A 20,706-nucleotide genomic window follows, 5' to 3' on the forward strand; every position below is an offset into this window, starting at 1 on the left:
GAAAAGGAAAAGCTGAATATCTCACAAGTGATGCTTTCTACTTGCCTAGGTAAGCCTTATACAAGTGAGAAGCATCAGGTTCCCCAGAGGTTGCCCCCAACGACTGTTCCGTCTCAACAGACATTCACCTCATTGGTGTGCAGTACACCCTGAGACTGGAAGGTTTTTTTTATAGAGGTTTTACCATCCCCACAATCTGGTAGGTCAAGCCAAGATCCCTGTTCCCTGCAACACACAACATTCCCCTGCCGTGCCACACAGTGGTTGTTGAAGCATGCCCAGTTCACAGACAGAGGACTGCTGGTGCTTACCAGTCCCCAGCTCAGGAAAGCCGGAATCACCAAGCCCGTACTCAGCAAAAGCATGCTGAGGCCCTGAGGATTTTTAATTTAAAAGAGAGGAAGTAATTAATTTCACTGTTACTGAGCCCAACAGATATGCTGCACTGTTTTTAGATGGCAACTATCTAAGTCATAGTGTGCTGAATAAGTGTTGGAAGGAAATGAATTGTGAAGAAATTCAAAGATTTTTTGGCATGATTAAGTGCAAATAACTGATAATACATCCCAAAATAGAAAATTACTTGACTATAATGCTCTGTTCAAGTATAACATTTTGCCTAAAATAATAAGCAGAAACTGCCTACAGTTACTCATCCATTAAAACATTTCACAGATAATAAGTCAGCTAAAGGTGATAAAACTCTTAAGTTCACGGAAACAATAAATATCACCATGGATCACTTAGAAAACGAGTTTAGCTTTTACCTTATATTTCAGTTAAAGGCCATAATATGGGATTAAGATTTTCAAATTATACGACTGAATTATATATACTCTATACATGGTGACATATAAAGGATGCACAAATGTTGTGTCTAAAAACTTGGCAGAAGGTATCAAACGGCAGCTTATCAATATTTTCTTTTTTTTGGGGTAGGGTGACAGTTGTTACAGATAACTGTTATACATCCATTCTTCTTGTAAAACAGCTGCTTGGAAAGAAGATAAATTTGGTAAGGACACTGAAAAGAACAGATGGCAACTTTCATAAATATGAAAAACGGCATAAAAAGGGTGAAATGGTAGGTAAAGTCACATGATGGAATTACAATTGGGAAATGGAAAGACAGGAGGTAAGTGTTCTTTCTGTAAATACAAAACATTTTAGATACAGTTCCATCACCAAAGATCAATCTGGACATGGAAAACATAAACCAGCAGTCGTTACTGAATACAACAAAGGAAAACAAGAAGTAGACAATTTAGATCAAATTGCTATTTATTTCTCACCCTTAAAAAAAGGAAAAGTCATCTTTAAAAGTCCAACCCCCACAATAGATGGCTCCCATCCTACAGTGGAACATTAGTGGGTTTGGCCACATGTGGAGGAACTGAAACTCTGAGCACAGGAACACTCCCTCTGCTTGTGTTTGCAGGGAACACATTTTAAAGCACGTGATGCCCCTGTACTGTGGGGCTATATGTTCTATCACATACTGTGGGCCTATATGCTCCATTACAAAGATGATCTGAGTGGCAAAAGGGTCAAGGGAGGGGTCGCTGTGTTTGTCAATAATGTGCTCCACTCCTCTGCTCTACCCCAGGCTACTGACTTGCAAGCAGTTGCAGTTCAAATTCATGTGTGTCAGAGGATCACTGTTTGCTTGCTTTGTTTACCTCAGCAATGTGCAATAGACTCTGAAGCTCTCACAGATCTTAGGGAACAACTCCCCCGACCATTTCTGCTACTGGGAGATTTCTCACAGATCTTAGGGAATAACTCCCCTGACCATTTCTGCTACTGGGAGACTTCAACGCCCATGTCTTGTGGACCTCAACCTCATCCTCAGGGTCGGGTTTTGCAGAGCCTCATGACATCTCATGAGCTTTGCATCCTCAACACAAGTACTCCCCCTCATTTCTGTGCTGCTACTGGGTCATTCTCAGCCATTGGCCTCTCTTTCTGCTCTCCAGCCCTCCTGGACCATGTTCAGCGGGAAGTTATTGACAACCTACAATCCAGTGACAACTCCACATTGACATACTGGATGGAGGATTACCAAAATGGAGCTGGACATGCTTCAACAACCACCGTGGAACAGTCGTTGGGGGCAACGTCTGTGAAGCCTGATGCATCTCAGTTGTATAAGGCTTACTTAGGTATGCGGGGGCTCTGTGTAGGCAGACTTTTATTTCTGTAACTCCTCAAGGAATCGAGGTGGAACCCTTGAAATTCTCTCCTTCTCCTCCCATGGAAAGGACTGGCCGCTGGTAGGCACTAACAGCCAATCTCAGGTATCACAGAGAAGCCACTTGTGGTAAGGGCTCATCCTGTCTGGAGTTGGGACTGCAGCTTATATCTTGAAGAATGGAAGATACAAGAGCTAAGGGCTCTGATTTGCATCCAGTATGAGGGGCCAAAAAGATGTATGAGGCCATGCTGCCCCCCATGTTTGATATCTCCTTTCCTGTGGTTCTTAACCAGCCAGTGCAGAAAGTTGATGCTGCTACACAAAAAGAGGTTGCTAGTGCCAGCACTGGTACCTGCATTTGTCAATGCACTTTTGCTGCTGCAGTCATTCTGAAGCCTGTCCCTCCCCCAGCACTTCAGAAAAGGCCATGGTTGCTTATGTTGGGGAATCAGTCTGGTCCTCTGTCCACTGCTGACACTATCACTTCCATGGTGTGGCTCCGAAGCCTCCTCAGACCAAAAAATCAAAATCAAAGGTGAGAAACTGCCCACTGATGGAGATGGGAAGTACATAGTCCGATAATGTAAATGTCATCCCCTCTGACATGTCTCTCGAATCTTCTTCAGAGGCGGTGGACCTTGATGTTGGACTGGGGCAATCATCTTGCCCCAAAACTGTGCCTCCACTCATTGCGGATTCCCCTCCCTTGTAGAAAGTCAGGATGAAAGTCATCTTTAAAATCCTCTTGAACACCTCAGTGGTAAATGTGTAAGTATTGTCTCAGAAGCTAACAGGAAACACAATGCAAATACAGAACTTCAAGGCAGAAATTAGAAAACATTTACTTGAATTTCAACTGAACAAGAAAAGCCAATTATCCTTGGCCTCATAAAATGACAAATAACAAGATTGTTGTCTCAAGTGTTTGTGTGCTTATAACTTAAATGGAAGAAATACGCCAGATGTATAAAAGTGTACTTGTGGCACACATTTACAGCTATTACTACAGAGCCATGAATCAAAGTGATAGATACTGTACTAGGTGGCACCGCCAGATGGGAAAAGAGAGAACTTGTTTACAGAGTAATGATGAAATTAGATCCATTATATAAGATAAAAACAAGGAAGTAGAACTAAACATCAATCTATAAACCAAAGCCACATGTGCATATTCAGTTAAAAAGTAAAAACATAGCCTCGAAGTAACCCTTTTTGTGAAAGATCAGTTGTTCGCTGGACAGGCCTGGGCTCTTAAAATAGACGCTTTTTTGAAATCTCAAATTCTTAGAGGATGTTCATCTTCTTGCCTTTTTGTACAACGTGCAAAATGTCGAGATCATTTATGGAGGATGGGCAACGCCGAGAAGTTTTCATGTATCGCGCGAAGGGACAATATTTTTTAAGTTGTCCTTGTTTTTTGTTAAAAGATGCTCACTGAAAAGTGCTATAAAGGACCTCCCCGTTTGGCCGATGTAATGTGTGTCACAATCAGGGCTCTGAATTTTATACACTCCTGATCTCGAGAAGGGGAAAGACTTAGATTCCCCTTTGTGAGGAACCAGGAACTGTGTTCACACATTTCTAGAGAACACAATTTGTACATTAGTGTTTCTAAACAGTTTAAACAAGTCATAACAAAAGGGGACAAGAAAAGGGATTATTACCCACCATACATAAACAATCTTCATATTTTGCATGTTGTACAAAAAGGCAAGATGATGAACATCCTCAAAAGAATTTGAGATTTTGAGAAGAGTCTATTTTAAGAGCCCAGGACCACCAAGGACCAATGAGCCAAGGTCTCTTAGCTCTCAATATTTGTTCCTTTATCTCCACCCTTATTTGTGTGGTTTCTATGATTCTTTCATTTACCTCTCTTTGCCTTGAAACATGTGCTCATTTATTTCTGTAGGGGGATGTGTCCTCTATATTTTATTGGATGACAAGCCATTTTTGGTGATGGTATGATGTTCTGTACTCTTGCCAGTGATCATTGAATGTTTTTACCTAGTGGATGTGTCCTGCAAATTTTATTGATGACGTGCCAATTTTGGTGGCTGCTGAAATTTCTGTATACTTGCCAGTGGTTCTCAAATTTTTTTACTTGGTGAATTTGTCTTTGGTTATGCTCATTTCACAACTCGGGTCGTGGTTTCCCAGTTGCTTTATTTAACTGACAATGGAGCTTTATAGCTGATTCCTGGCTCATAAATTTGTATTGAGGGAACTTGGTTTTCCCCGGATGTCTGATAATGTTGCTGCGAGAGTGAAATGCCTTACAAATTAAATAAATAAAAAACCATTCTGCAACTGAGGCTGATATCCTTTCTTCAACATCTCAAGAAGTTGCTGTACCATTAACTGAAAGATGGAGTGGTGGGATTTGTATGGTAACAAATGGCATTGTATTTGGGTTAACAGAATATACACACACATATACCTACATGGGCTTAATTATCCCAGTCGACTATATCGTACCAGCAGTTGTGTCTTGCACACATGACTTGGAGGAGTGGACTTGGAAAGGGAGATATGTTGTGTCAAGGCCTTGCACTGATTTAGACAGCAACCAACAAAACAGATTGGGTTACACAAGCAATAGACCTATCTGTAGATGACAGACACAAGAAGGCCACCTCCGCTTTGCCACCACAACGCAACCTGAGCACTGCCAGAGTTCACTGGTCCTACAGACCTCTTCTCTTGTGTAGGCCACATTACCAGAAATAGCAGCACGGGCAGTATTTACGCAAGCATCCAGCTACTGTGGTCCATTTCACTATGAGTGAGCTTCCAGGGACAGATGCTTATTGCCAAAGCATTCCCACAACCAAGATCTCACTCTGGAGCCACTGCTACTATGAAGTCACTGCCTGCATCAACCTTCTCATTCAGAAGTTGCCAGCTTGGCCTCTACACTGAAGAGATTTGGCCTCCAATGCTAGACTTGTAATTTTGTTACCACTGTCACTATGCTGAACTTAAACTTTTACTCAGCCTCTCACAACTTTGTGGTATCCCTTCCAGACTTTGATTGGGGCAGGGATTATCCAGGGATATCGGACTTGGACATTTTCATGCCTTTTGCCTCGAATATGATTTTGTTGTTTTCTATTCAAGAAGTGTTCTGTTTTTTTATTATTGTGTTCCAACTAATCCCATCAGAGAAGATTGATTTTTGTGATGCAACCATCTTCCTTCATTCTATGTTGTTGTTGTTGTTATGGTCTTCTGTCCAGAGACTGGTTTGATGCAGCTCTCCACGCTACCCTATCCTGTACAAGGTTCTTCATCTCCAAGTACCTCCTGCAACCTACATCCTTCTGAATCTTCTTAGTGTATTCATCCCTTGGTCTCCCTCTATGATTTTCACCCTCCACCCTTTCCTCCAATAATAAATTGGCAATCCACTAATGCCTCAGAATGTGTCCTACCAACCAATCCTTTCTTCTAGTCAAGTTGTGCCGCAAATTCCTCTCCCCCCCGATTCTATTCAGTACCTCCTCAATAAGTAGGTGATGTATCCATCTAATCTTCAGCATTCTTCTGTAGCACCACACTTCAAAAGCTTCTATTCTCTTCTTGTCTAAACTACTTATCGTCCATTTTTCACTTCCATACATGGCTACAATACATAAAAATATTTTCAGAAAGGATTTCCTGACACTTAAATCTATACCCTATGTTAACAAATTTCTCTTCTTCAGAAACACTCTCCTTGTCTTTGCCAGTCTAAATTTTACATCCTCTCTACTTCGACCATAATCAGTTATTTTGCTCCCCAAATAGCAAAACTCATCTACTACTTTAAGTGTCTCATTTCCTGATCTAATTCCCTCAGCATCACCTTATTTAATGTGACTACATTCTATTATCCTCGTTCTGTTTTTGTTGATGTTCATCTTATATCTTCCTTTCAAGACACTGTCCATTCTGTTCAACTGCTCTTCCAGGTCCTTTTCTGTCTCTGACAGAATTACAATGTCATTGGCAAACCTCAAAGTTTTTATTTCTTCTCCATGGATTTTAATTCCCACTGTTGTAACTTTGACCGGAATTGTCATGGGGTTGACGAGATGGAAAGCGCGGCGGGACCCACGGAGCGGCCCGTGAACGACGACACAAACAGGAGAGAACGGACATGGACCTAACTAACAACAACAAGATCAAAACAACAGAGTCACAAGAAAACCACGTCCACTCATACACAAAACAAGATAGTAAAGACGCTGTCTAAGGCGAGGCGATAAGTCCAGACACACACGCAAGATTAGACTGGCTGGCTGAGCGAGAGGCAGGTGATTAAATACATGATCGGGGGTGCCGCTATTGGCCGCTAGGACCACGTGTTCCACTGTCGCACCCTCACACTAAATTGGGCCAGGAGGTGCGTGCAGCCATGGCTTATGGCGTAATGTTGCAGAGACCTCTAGGGGTCTTCGACTTCCATGCTGTCTGGCGCGGATTCAAATTCCACACCATGCAGCACCAGATCCCTCGCCCCTGAAACTTGTGCGTAGGGGAGAAAATGCTCTGCGGATGGTGCCGAGGTGGGCGGCAGTGGGAAGAAGTGCCGGGTTCATCAACCGCCAGTGGTGAGGGGCTGGGGGGGGGGGGGCGGAAGTGACGCCTGAGGGATCCACGATGGCCAACCCAGAGTCCAGGGTGGGGGAGGGAGCTGCCGATCCACCTGGGGGCAGGGAGGGCCGGTGGCAGGCTCGCGGGGAGACGGCAACCGGGGGCAGGGGGGGCGACTCGAGGACCATGTCCATACCCGAAGGAGGTAGGGATGAGGCGGCAGCGCGAGTCCTAAGGGGGCACGTGGATGGAGCTGATTATCATGGCAGTGCTACAACCCTTTCGACAACTGCAACGACGTCACACGCCGCCCATAGGCGGGCATCATCCAACCCACCTTGCGCCCATACTTGCGGGCCCACATGGCCGCACCCAGGAGCATAACGCTGCGAGGGCTGGGAGTGGGGGCAGAAGGGGAATGGCATCAGCAAATGGAGCAGGGTCCGTGGCTGTTGCCCATGAAGGAGCTCTACCGGACCGTGGCCGTCAATTGGCTTAGTGCGATAGCTGCTCAAAAACAGGGTGAGAGCCGTTGTGGTTGGAGATGTGTTGACCGCCTTTGTCAACTGTTGTTTGATAGTGCGGACAAGCCTCTCTGCTGTGCCATTGGATGAAGGGTGGAAAGGAGGGCTATGGATATGTTTGATACCGTTGGCCTGATGGAAGTTTTGGAAGGACGCCGCCGTGAATTGGGGCCATTATCAGAGACCAATGTGTGTGGCAGGCCCTCAAAGGCAAGAACCTGGGCCAGGGCCATGAGTGTAGCCTCTGTGGTGGTGGATGCCATGTGGACAACATATGGGTATTTGGAGTAGGCATCAACAATAAGTAACCACATGGACCCCAAAAACAGGCCCACAAAATCGATATGGATGCGATCCCAGGGCCGGTGAGGCACAGGCCAGGTGTAAAAGACTGAGGGAGACTTGCCTGGTGACATGTACACACAGTGCACACAAGGGCCAGGTGGTCAATATCGTCATCGATGCTGGGCCAATACACATGCCGGCGAACCAAAACTTTCATACGGGACTTATCCCAGTTCCCAAGGTGTAACAAACTGAGCACCCGAAGCTGTAAATTTGGAGGGATGACCACCCGATGGGCATCTGACTCCGTGGCCAACAGAAGGACATCATCGACCACAGAGAGCATGTGGGACAGGGGCTGAAATTGGACTGCATCCAACGAGTAACTTAAAAGGGCCACCTGTGGTCCACGTAGTGGAGAACCTGCTGCAAGATATGGTTGCGGCTGGTAGCCGCAGCAATGTGAGCAGCCATGAGAGGCAGACCGTCAAGTGCATCCCGGCAGGCGGAATCAATGTGAAAGCAGAGGACATCCTGTTGGTCAAAGGCAGGATCGGGACCTGCTGGGAGATGTGACAAGGCATCCGCATTAGCATGGTGGGCGGTGGGCTTATACAGGATGGTGTAAGCATAATTTCATAAAAACAATGCCCAGCACTGGAGACATTGAGCCGTCTGCTCTGGAAGGTGATATTGGGGTCCAAAAAGCGTAACCAAGGGTTTATGGTCTGTCAGGAGGATGAACTTTGCCTCAAAAAAATAGGTGTGAAATTTTAGGACGGTGAACACGATCACCAGGGCCTCCTTTTCAACTGGGGAGTAGTTCCGTTGTGCTGGGGTCAATGTCTTAGAGGCATAAGCGATGGACTGTTCGGAGCCATCGGCATCCCGATGCGCAAGGACGGCCCCAATGACGTAGGCCAACACATCAGCCGCCACAACCACGGGGTGGTCCGGAGAGAGGGGAGTAAGGCAAGGGGAAGACTGCAGCATTGCCTTTAAATGGAGGAAAGCCTGGTCACAGGCAGGAGTCCAATCAAAAGGTACCCCTTTGCAACGAAAGAGATAGAGGGGTTGAGCAACGGAGGCAGCCTGGGGCAAGAACTTTAAGTAATAAGTAATCTTGCCCAAAAACACCTGGAGTCCAAATAAGTCCTTGGGACAAGGAAGGGCCTCAATGGCCACGACATTACGACCTGAAGGGCAAATATCATCTTTGCTAAGCCAGTGGCATAAGTATTCCACTTCCGGTTAAAAAAAACAACACTTGTCCAGCTGACAGCATAAACCCGCTGACTGCAGAGCATGAAATAAGGCACTGAGATTTTGCAAATATTCCTGGCGGGAACACACGGTGACTAAGATGTCATCCAGATAATTTACGCAAGCGGAGATAGGCTGTGTAAGCTGCTCCAGGAACCGCTGGAAAATGGCCGGCACCGAAGAGACACCACAGGGAAGGTGCTTGTACTTGTACAATCTGAAAGGTGTGTGATAACCATGATGTTCTGAGATTTGGCATTCAAGGGTAACTAGCGGTATACCTCAGCTAGGTTGATCTTTGAAAAATACTCTTCCCCTGCAAGCTTGGTGAGAAGGTCTTCCTGTCGGGGAATGGGGTAAGTGTCGACGAGGGACTGAGCATTGACAGTAGCGCCGAAGTCCCCACAAAGCTGAAGGGACCCATTGGGTTTCTGTATTACCGCCAATGGTGTCACCCAGGCACTGTAAGTCACAGGTTCCAGAACGCCAGCAGCCTGGAGCTGATCAAGTTCCTGCTTGACTGCTGGCCGTAAGGCCACCGGAAGGGGCCGGGGCCGGGGCTGGAAAAAGCGAGGCTCCACGTCCGGTCGAAGGGTGATGTGCACTTGAAAACCGGAAGCACATCCAAGATCCGTTGCAAATGACGACGCAAAAGCAGAGCACAGATCATCCAGGTCCTGAAAAGGAACAGCCATGGAAACGACCTAATTTTGTCAGAAATTGAAAAGCCCAACAGCTGAAAAGCATCCATGCCGAAAATATTCGAAGCCGATGGACGGTTAATGACAAAGAGAGTAAGGAGCCGGTGAACTTGCTTGTACGTTGCCTGGACGACGCACTGTCCACGAAGGGGAATAGAACTGTCTCTGTAGGCGACCATACAGCGAGAGGGAGGTGACAACTCAGGAGAGCCCAGCCGGGTATTAATCAGGAAGACGGTGGCCCCAGTGTCGACCTGAAAACTGACATCCTCAGTGAAAAGGCAATGTTAGGAAAAGCTTCCGTGTTGATGGGTCATCCTGTGGGACGACCGATTGCAGAGCATGTACGGTATCTTGAGGCCCAGGAGGGGCAGGACTGGAGTGAGTCGAGCGACTACGACAAACCGATTGGATGTGGCCCTCTTTGTCACACAGCGCGCAAGTTTTCCATCGGTCAGCCCGAGAATGTGCAGTAAAGCACTGGAGGAAAGATGAAAGTGGGCCGCGCGACCGGCGATGAGGGGTGTCCGGAGGCGCCGATGCCATAGAGACGTTGGACAATGAGGAGTCCCGAAGGCGCTGGCCTCTGTCGGCCGGGCCATGTCGACGGCACAACGGTGGAGCCCGCACGTGACGCCTCAATCGCCGCCACCTTGGCCACGCCATGAGATGCTCGTTAGCTGCTTGAGAAATTTCAAAGCAGTGGGCAATGTGGAGGATCTCTTCCACATTCTGGATAAGGGAGTCCGCATACGAAGCCTTACACTGGTGATGGGTGCACGTAAAATGGCATCGACGGCTGAGACCTTGTAAGTCCATGACCCAGGAATGATACGATTGACCAGGCTGTTTATGGTACTGGTGGAACTCCAGCCAAGAGGTGACCATATGGTAGCTTTGGAAATAATAGCTTGTCAGCAAAAGGCAGATCTCTTGGAAAGACAGGGCCACAGGGTCAGAGAATGGTGCCAACTTGCGGAGAAGAAAGAATGTGTCTGGGGAGGCCCAAGACAAAAACAACGACCGCTGCAAGGAGTCGTCCGTGACTTGAAAAGCCGTGAAATGCTGTTTCAGTCGATGTAAGTACATCTCCCAGTCTTCTGTAGCATCATTAAATGGTGAGAACAACGACGGGAGTGGGAACACATTGGACAACCGAGGACTCAGAAGTTGTTGTGGTAATGCGTCCTGGACATCGACTTCGTCTGTTAGCAATCACAGCGACTGCTGTAAGATGACTAACTGGAACTGCATGAACTGCTGCTGTTGCTAAAGCAGACAGACCAACTTCGCCTCCATGCCAACAACGACCACCATTTACCTCATCATCAAAATGTCGTAACTGCGACCAGAACAGTTGCAGGGTTGAAAGGACGGAAAGCGCGGCGGGACCCATGGAGCAGCCCGCGAATGACGACACAAATGGGAGAGAACGGACATGACCAATGAAGTACCTAACTAACAACAAGATCGAAACAACAAAATCACAAGAAAACCACATCCACTCGTACACAAAACTAGAAGGTAAAGACGCTGTCTAAAGCAAGTTGATAAGTCCAGAGACGCATGCAAGATTAAACTGGCTGGCTGAGTGAGAGGCAGGCGCTTAAATACATGATCGGGGGTGCCGCTATTGGCTGCTAGGACCACGTGTTCCACTGTGGCGCCCTCACACTAAATGTAGGCCAGGAGGCATGCGCAGCCACGGCTTACGGCGCGATGGTGCAGAGACCTGTAGGGGTCATCAACCTCCATGCTGTATGGCGCAGACTCAAATGCCACGGCGCGCAGTACCAGACGCACTCCAAATTTTTCTTTTGTTTCCATAATATCAGGGATAGGCTACAACCCTGTCTCACTCCCTTCCAAACCACTGCTTCCCTTCCGTGCCTCTCGACTTTTCTAACTGACATCTGGTTTCTGCACAAATTATAAATTGCCTTTTGCTCCCTGTATTTGACCCCTGCTACCTTCAGAATTTGAAAGACAGTATTCCAGTCACCATTGTCAAAAGCTTTCTCTAGGTCTACAAATGCTAGAAAAGCAGGTTTGCCTTTCATTAATCTATCTTCTAAGATAAGTTGTAGGGTCAGTATTGCCTCGCGTGCTCCAGTATTTTGACAGAATCTAAACTGATCTTTCCTGAGGTTGGCTTCTGCCAGTTTTTCTATTTGTCTGTAAAGAATTCATGTCAGTATTTTGCAGCCATGACTTATTAAACTGATAGTTTAGTAATTTTCACACCTGTCAACACCTGCTTTCTTTGGGATTGGAATTATTATATTCTTCTTGAAGGGTAAGGGTATTTTGCCTGTCTCATACATCATGTTCACCAGATGGTAGAGTTTTGTCATGGTTGGCTCTCCCAAGGCTATGAGTACTTCTAATGGAATGTTGTCTACTCCCGGGGCTTGTTTCGACTTAGGTCTTTCAGTGCTCTGTGAAATGCTTCACGCAGTATCATATCTCCCATTTCATCTTCATCTACACCCTGTTCCATTTCCATGATATTAGCCCCAAGTACATTGCCTTTGTGTAGACCCTTTATATACTCCTTCCGCCTTTCTGCTTTCCCTTCTTTGCTTAGAACCAGTTTTCCACATGAGCTCTTGATATTCATACAGGTAGTTTTCTTTTCTCCAAAGGTCTCCTTAATTTTCCTGTAGGTTGTATCTATCTCATCGGTAATGATATATGCCTCTACATCCTTACATTTGTCCTCTAGCCATCCCTCCTTAGCCATTTTGCACTTCCTGTCGATCTCATTTTTGAGACGTTTGTATTCCTTTGTGGCTGCTTCATTTACTGCATTTTTTATATTTTCTCCTTTCATCAATTAAATTCAATATCTCTTCTGTTACCCAGGGATTTCTACTAGCCCTCATCTTTTTACCTACTTGATCCTCTGCTGCCTTCACTATTTCATCTCTCAAAGCTACCCATTCTTCTTCTGCTGTATTTCTTTCCTCCGTCCTTGCCAATTGTTCCCTACCGCTCTCTCTGAAATTCTCTACAACCGCTTGTTCTTTCAGTTTATCCATGTCCCATCTCCTTAAAATGCCACCTTTTTGCAGTTTCTCAAGTTTAATCTACATTTCAGAACCAATAAATTGTGGTCAGAGTCCAGATCTGCCCCTGGATATGTCTTACAATTTAAAACCTGGCTCCTAAATCTCTGTCTAACCATGATACAATCTATCTGAAATCTTCCAGTGTCTCCAGGCCACTTCCACGTATACAACTTTCTATCATGATTCTTAAAACTAAGTGTTAGCTACAATTAAGTTATGCTCTGTGCAAAATTCTACCAGGCGGATTCCTCTTTCATTCCTTACCCCCATTCCATATTCGCCTATTACTTTTCCTTCTCTTCCTTTTCCTACTATCGAATTCCAGTCCCCCATGACAATTAAATGTACATCTCCCTTCGCTATCTGAATAATTTCTTTTATCACATCATAGATTTATTCAATCTCTTCATCATCTGCGGAGTTAGTTGGCATATAAATTTGTACTACTGTGGTAGGCGTGAGCTATGTCTCTATTTTGGCAACAATAATGTGTTCACTATGCTGCTTGTAGTAGCTTACCTGCGCTCTTATTTTTTTTATTCATTATTAGACATACTTCTGCATTACCCCTATTCAGTTTTGTATTTATAACCCTGTATTCACATGACCAGGAATCTTGTTCTTCCTGCCACCGAACTTCACTAATTCCCACTATATCTAACTTCAACCTATCCATTTCCCTTTTTAAATTTTCTAACCTACCTGCCTGATTAAGAGATCTGACATTCCACACTCCAATCCATAGAACACCCGTTTTCTTTCTCCCGATAACAAAAGGCTGCTGCCCCTCTTCAGGAACCACGTTTGTCTGGGCTCCCTCAACAGATATCCCTCCGTCGTGGCTGCACCTACGGTACAGCTATCTGTATTGCTGAGGCACGCAAGCCTCCCCACCGACGGCAAGGTCCATGGTTTATGGGGGGCTTCATTGTATATTTGGGTATTTTTCCACTGCTGCCTTTGGCGGAACTATCAGTTGGCAGTGAGGTACTTCTCGTCACGATCTATGAGGGCCCTTGTCTTCACCAAAGGCCACCAGCATTGGTTCCCTGTGGTTGTTTCAATTTTCTGACTCAGGCCATAACCAATGTGACCCTTCAAAGACAGCACAGTATGCCTTAAGCACATTAACCAATTGCAGCCTTGCCGTGGTCCTTTTCTGGGGCCTGTTATTCTACCATCATCTTTTGTTCCAGAGGTAGAATCATTAACAATGCCTATCCTGGACACCACCTGCCTGTCTCAGCTTTTGACTGCAAATGGCTCTCTGGAGGGGTCCTAAGCTGCCCCACAGGCCACACCAGCACCAAAACCAATGGAGGTGAACCTTAACCTCCCAGCTACCAGTGGGAATCCAGCCTCATTCAGGCTCATAATATGTTCTGCTGCCTCCTCTCCCCTTTTGGGGGACAACACAGATAGGTTATACAGGCAACAGACCTCTCTGCAGACAACAGACAGGAGGGTAGCACTAAGCTTTGCCAACTGTACGCCGCCAGAGGTCGCTGGCCTCATGGACCATTACTCCTCCACAGGCTGTATGATCAAAAATAATTACTGCAATATCCTGGAGCATGGGTAATATTTACACTGGCACCAGGAGTGCAATGGGCCACTTCACTTTGAGTCAGCTTCCTGGACCATGCACCAATTGCAAAAGCATTCCCATAATCAGAATGACAGTTGGAGCCACCACTACTATGACATCCCACCCTTGTCAACCTTCCCATCCAGGAATTGCCAGCTTGATCTCTACAACAAAGACACATGGCCTCTGACACCATGAGCAGCAGCCGGACTTCTAAAATTTGTTATTGTTATTGTCATTGGCACTATGCTAGACTTAAAGATTACTTGTCCTCTCAGGACTTTGACATGTCCCTTCCAGACTTTGATTGTGGCAGGGACACTGGATTACGGAACTTTCAATTTACTGTGGCATTTCCAGGCCTTTTGCCTTAGATAACATTTTCTTATTTCTTGTTCAAGAACGTTCCATTTTTCCATTGGAGAAAATTACTTTTTTGTGATATAATAAACTTCCTATTCAGAGTGAGTGTAGAAGTGCAGTGGGGACCATGGGAACTGGGGTGGAAGTGGGTGCAGGAGGGGCTAGCAGATATCAAGGTTAAAAGGATTACAAGATCGAAGTTTATGTTATAAAGACAATTCTTATATATGTATGACAGTTCAAAGATGCTAGTATTTGGAGGAGGAGGAGGAGATGAGCCAGATTGTACAGGTTGTGACTTCGACAGCTGTTTCACAGCCTGTGTCATCTGGATCCTACTCGAATACCTGCTTCCTTTTGCGCCCACAATCCTCAAAGCCTGTCTCCTTTAGCCTCTTTCACACACTCACCTCCACCCCTTCATCAATATCCCCCTCCCTCATTTCATGTATAACCTCCTTCCTGCAGTCTCATTCTTCCTCTGTTCTACCTCCACTCCCAGTCCTCTTGTCCATGACACTGTGTGCCAACTTTACTCCCTCTGCCTGTGCAGCTGCTAGTTTACTGGTGCCACATTCCTATCCCATGCACTTCTGGCCTCTCCCGTCCAGCTGGTGACTAATCTTCCCTCCAAGCCTACCTCCTACTCACTGTCTCCTTTCTCCTCTGGCCCATTCCATCCACTACAACCCCATGTGAGCTGCAGTGCTTATACAATGTAGCCAGGAGAAAAATGTAGTCATGCATCCGTGAAGAATGAAAGCCTCTGAAAGCTTAGCAATATTTTCAGTCTTGTTTATGTGTCTAAGGACAACTTAACACCTCAACTACACGAGTTATTACCTATACTCCTTCAATTATTTACATCTGTTGTCATAGACTAATTTGTAAATGGGATACAGAGAAATGTACATTCTGATGTTAGCATACAGCTCACTCGTGCCACTAAATCGAACTCAAAATACAATACATAATCCTCAAAGGGAGTATTCTTTTCTCTATATGAAAATACTTCAAATGTGTTTAAGAATGAACATAGAGCAGTGTCATATATATGTTGTTTCAAACAGTACATGCAGTCTATTTAAAAACACAGAAATGAAAATTTATTGTCACTATCAGAATTTGATCCAACTCACCTTTGTCAAGTTGCAGTCAAGCTTGAGGAACATAGCCTAAAGTAATAACAGAATTGAGGATATGCAACTGTTTCTACAATATTGATGTGAGTTTGACAGTGCTGTATATATGTTATGGAGGCAAAGTTTTTTTTTTTTCCTAACCAAAGTCAGATCTCATTTGTGTGAACTGGTTTTAGATCAATGCTTTCCATGCCACAGCTAGTTTACAAACCTTTATTATGATCAAGGAACTCCTCTGTGAATATGGGGATGTCAAGTCCATTGAAATCTGCATCCTTCTCTGTATCCTGCAGAAAATATTTAATGTTTATAAATGTCCGAGATTTGAAAGCACATTTAAGTGCAACACTATGCAAATGATACTAACAATTTTTGCAGTACAACAGTGATAATAGACACTAGAACAAGTACTACTTTGCTTGACAATTTTCAATAATATTTAAAACATTATATTTTCGACTCACCTAAAACATGAGATATACTTCCCCCACTTTCAGGAAATGTGCTATTCTTTGCTTCTACACATTTATACTTTCTATTACTAGTTCCATACCAGATATAAACTGCTAAATACATCAGCTGGCAAGAAGGTGGATAATTATACACCCTGTTTATAAAGTGTAGCCCATAACGATTACACAGAAAGACTGACTAACACACATATTAACCATGCTCTAAATTATACAATAAGACATTTTCATTCATACACTACAAAGATTGAAGACTTGTAAAATTAAGCACACAGACCACCAATTTCTAAATTAACATGATGAGACTTCACACATTCACATATTGTTAGGCACTAAAGTGAAAGTGATACAGGAAAACACAATATTCCAATATAAACTTTCTTATATTTTTTTAACTTTCTTTTTCATAACCAGGACAAACTAAGCAAACACAGAAATTACATAGGTAATCAAATGATACTTACTATTGAAGAAATAGTTAAGTATGAAACATGCCAATGAAATTACCATAGTGTGAAAAATGTATCAAATGAGATATGTCCAACTAGATAATCTGTTCAGAGGCACTGAAGTAATGGGGTCATGATTGTTGTAGATGTATGTATACAGGATATAGGCAAAATAATGTGAACACCTGTATTTACTTGGGAAAGGTTTATTAATATGGGGTTGGACCCCTAATTGCCTGTGAATCTTCTTGGAATATTGGCATATAATGATTGCATACTCTCCAGTGGAATTTTATGCCACTCTTCGATCAGAACCTCTTCTGTAGTGATGAGTGAGGCAGAAGTCTGCTCCAGTGTCTGCGTTATAATACTGTCCACAAGGGTTTGATAATGTTTAAGTCCGGGATTCTGCTGGCCAGAGAAGACGCTGCAGTTCAGCTGCATGCTACTCCTACCATCATTGTACTGCCCTACCTGTGTGAATGGGTACTATGTTGTCCTGACATATGGCATCATTGTTGGGGAACAACATTTGAATCATGGAGTGCACCTAATCACCTAAAATGTTCACATAATCATTGGCTGTGACACGGCCTTTGAGAGTAATGAGGGGACGGGCAGAATACCATGATATGGCTGCCCACACCATCACAGTACCACCTTCATGCTTCACTGCTGGAATCAAGCAATCAGGATTGTAGGCTTCTTCTGGGGTTCTCCAGACATAAACCCAGCCCAATGTTGGAAATAACAAAATCATTGACTCGGCAGACCATATGACGTGTTTCCACTGATCAGCCGCCCAGGATTCATGCTCCTGACAACATGTTTTATGCTTCTTTGCATTGGTTGTTGTCACTAATGATTTCAGTATAGCAGCTCGCCCATGAATATTCACTTAATGGAGTTCTCAGCAGACAGTGTCAATAGATAGGTGGTCTTGAAGATGGATACCGAGCTCTGCGGTTACTTTAGTCGCTGTAGTTTTGTATTGTTTTGACACAATTCATATTAGTATAAGATGATCTCTGTCATTTAGTTTTGATTTGCACCCAATATTATTGTTACAAGATGGTGTCTTTCCATGTTTTGTTTAGGCTGTCATGACTGTTGAAACAGTTGCTCTTGAAACATTCAATAACTTGGCTGCCTTGGTTACTGATGCTCCAGCTAATCAGGCCCCCACAATCTGCCCTCTTTGTAACTCTGTTAGGTCTTTCATTGCGTGTTGACCTTGGCCTCTGAATGGAAAAGTGTGCAGTACTCGTAAACATCCTGCACCAATGCCTAGTCTGTACTGAACATGCACAGTCCAGCATGGCATGTGCCTTACCTGCATTGTTGACTGCCAAACACAACCATTCCATTGTTACCACTGTTCACATTATTTTGCCTATCCCTGTATATATCAGTTAGTAATACAGGGTGATTCAAAAAGAATACCACAACTTTAAAAATGTGTATTTAATGAAAGAAACATAATATAACCTTCTGTTATACATCATTACAAAGAGTATTTAAAAAGGTTTTTTTTTCACTCAAAAACAAGTTCAGAGATGTTCAATATGGCCCCCTCCAGACACACGAGCAATATCAACCCGATACTCCAACTCGTTCCACACTCTCTGTAGCATATCAGGCGTAACAGTTTGGATAGCTGCTGTTATTTCTCGTTTCAAATCATCAATGGTGGCTGGGAGAGTTGGCCGAAACACCATATCCTTAACATACCCCCATAAGAAAAAATTGCAGGGGGTAAGATCAGGGCTTCTTGGAGGCCAGTGATGAAGTGCTCTGTCACGGGCTGCCTGGCGGCCGATCCATCGCCTCGGGTAGTTGACGTTCAGGTAGTTACGGACAGATAAGTGCCAATGTGGTGGCGCTCCATCCTGCTGAAATATGAATTGTTGTGCTTCTTGTTCGAGCTGAGGGAACAGCCAATTCTCTAACATCTCCAGATACTGTAGTCCAGTTACAGTAGCACCTTCGAAGAAAAAGGGACCAAAAACTTTATTGGCTGAAATGGCACAGAAAACGTTCACCTTAGGCGAGTCACGTTCATACTGAGTTGTTTCCCGTGGATTCTCAGTGCCCCATATACAGACATTGTGACGGTTGACTTTCCCGTTAGTGTGGAAAGTTGCTTCATCACTAAACACAATCTTTGAAACGAAAGATTCATCTGTTTCCATTTGAGCAAGGATAAAATCACAGAAATCGATTCTTTTAATCTTATCAGCTGCAGACAGTGCTTGAACCAATTTCAGACGATAAGGTTTCATAACTAACCTTTTTCGTAGGACTCTCCATACAGATTGTGGAATTTGCAGCTCTCTGCTAGCTCTGCGAGTCGATTTTCCTGGGCTGCGAACAAATGCTTGCTGGATGCGTGCTACATTTTCATCACTCGTTCTCCGCCGTCCAGAACTTTTCCCTTTGCACAAACACCCATTCTCTGTAAACTGTTTATACCAACGTTTAATACACCACCTATCAGGAGGTTTAACACCATACTTCGTTCGAAATGCACGCTGAACAACTGTCGTCGATTCACTTCTGCCGTACTCAATAAAACAAAAAGCTTTCTGTTGAGCGGTCGCCATCGTAGCATCAACTGACGCTGACGCCTAGTCAACAGCGCCTCAAGCGAACAAATGTACAACTAAATGAAACTTTATAGCTCCCTTAATTCGCCGACAGATAGTGCTTAGCTCTGCCTTTTGTCGTTGCAGAGTTTTAAATTCCTAAAGTTGTGGTATTCTTTTTGAATCACCCTGTATTATGGAAAATGTAGCTCAAAAAGTGAAACTGTAAGAAAATTTGAAAGAATATTGTAAAAAAGGGTAGTAAAGAGAGGAAGTAAAAAACAAACACTGATAATGGCAGAGCAGTGATGAAAGACACCTTGGTAATCATACATAAACCTTACTTTAGCTTAAGTCAGTTGTAACAGTCACCATGTATTAACAAATTGTTCTATTAAGCTAGTTATGAGTTGTCAAAGGATATCACAATGCTTAAAAAATAATTAAGCACACAAATGTATTCTCAAATTTTCTAATAAAATGTGGTTGCTACTTTACTTTGCATTCTGTAACTGAAACACATCCAAAGGCATGGAACTGCAATAAAGCCACAAGCAAAATAAATATTTCCTTCCTTTTGGGAGTGAATCAACTTTATTTACAGGCATATCGTTCACTCATGGACTATCTTCCTTCTATTAATTTCTGTTATGCAGGTCCACAGACACTACAAATTCTTTAAAAACAAGAGAAAAATGATTTGATTTGTAGTATCCTCCTCCTCTCTGTATTATTTGCTCTTCTTAAGCTAAGATGTTATCTGCTTTCTCCTGTGTTGAACTTGATGAACAGGAGCCAAAATAATGTATCAGCAATTTGCAGAAGTGTCTGTTGATTAATTCAGGTACATGTTAAAATTTTCAGCAAACACTACAGTGGTTAGATGTCAAAAGTACTGAGGACCTGATGGAAAGGTCCGATATGAATGTTACAGCAATAATGTATCACAGCTTCCATAAAAATAGGCAAATAAACTGTATAACTATACAAATAAAAATGAATGTTTCTTTGTATGTTTGTCCTCTGCGCGGTCCTAAGCCATTTATCAGAGTGCGAAGAAACTTTGGTGAGCTGTTCTCCATTTGGCCACGAAGGTTCCTAGGACCCCTCCCCCCCCCCCCCCTCCCCAACACACACACACACACACACACACACACACACACACACACACACACACACACACACAAAAAGAGTTCAACACATAGTTCAGGAGATATGACATCATAAGCAATGCCACACCATAGTACGAAAATATCCAGATTTATGCATCCACCATTTGAGGATGAGGGCACTTACTGACTGGCAACAAACTTAACATAATTTATAGTTTCAAACCTCTACGAAAATTTATCTCGCTGACATTCCCCACAAAATGATCAAATGATAAAAGGTTATTGTTTACTACATTTTCACCGTACATGCTATAAACCTGGTGCATCAGGCATGATGTTTTAACATATTACTTTGTTACTACTAACTCTATTCACAACATA

General features: G+C 43.9%; 1 protein-coding gene across 1 annotated transcript in view; it reads right to left on the reverse strand.

Moving 5' to 3' along the window:
- The window catches only part of LOC126199159 (high mobility group protein 20A-like), a 99,119-nt gene that overhangs the window by 20,562 nt on the left and 57,851 nt on the right, over window positions 1-20,706 (reverse strand). Inside the window, exon 5 of the mRNA XM_049935914.1 lies at window positions 15,921-15,996. Coding sequence (XP_049791871.1) covers window positions 15,921-15,996 — 76 coding nt within the window. The remainder of the gene's footprint in view (window positions 1-15,920; window positions 15,997-20,706) is intronic.

This window comes from Schistocerca nitens, chromosome 8 (genome assembly GCF_023898315.1).
Source record: "Schistocerca nitens isolate TAMUIC-IGC-003100 chromosome 8, iqSchNite1.1, whole genome shotgun sequence".
In the NCBI taxonomy this organism is placed as follows: Eukaryota; Metazoa; Arthropoda; class Insecta; order Orthoptera; family Acrididae; genus Schistocerca; species Schistocerca nitens.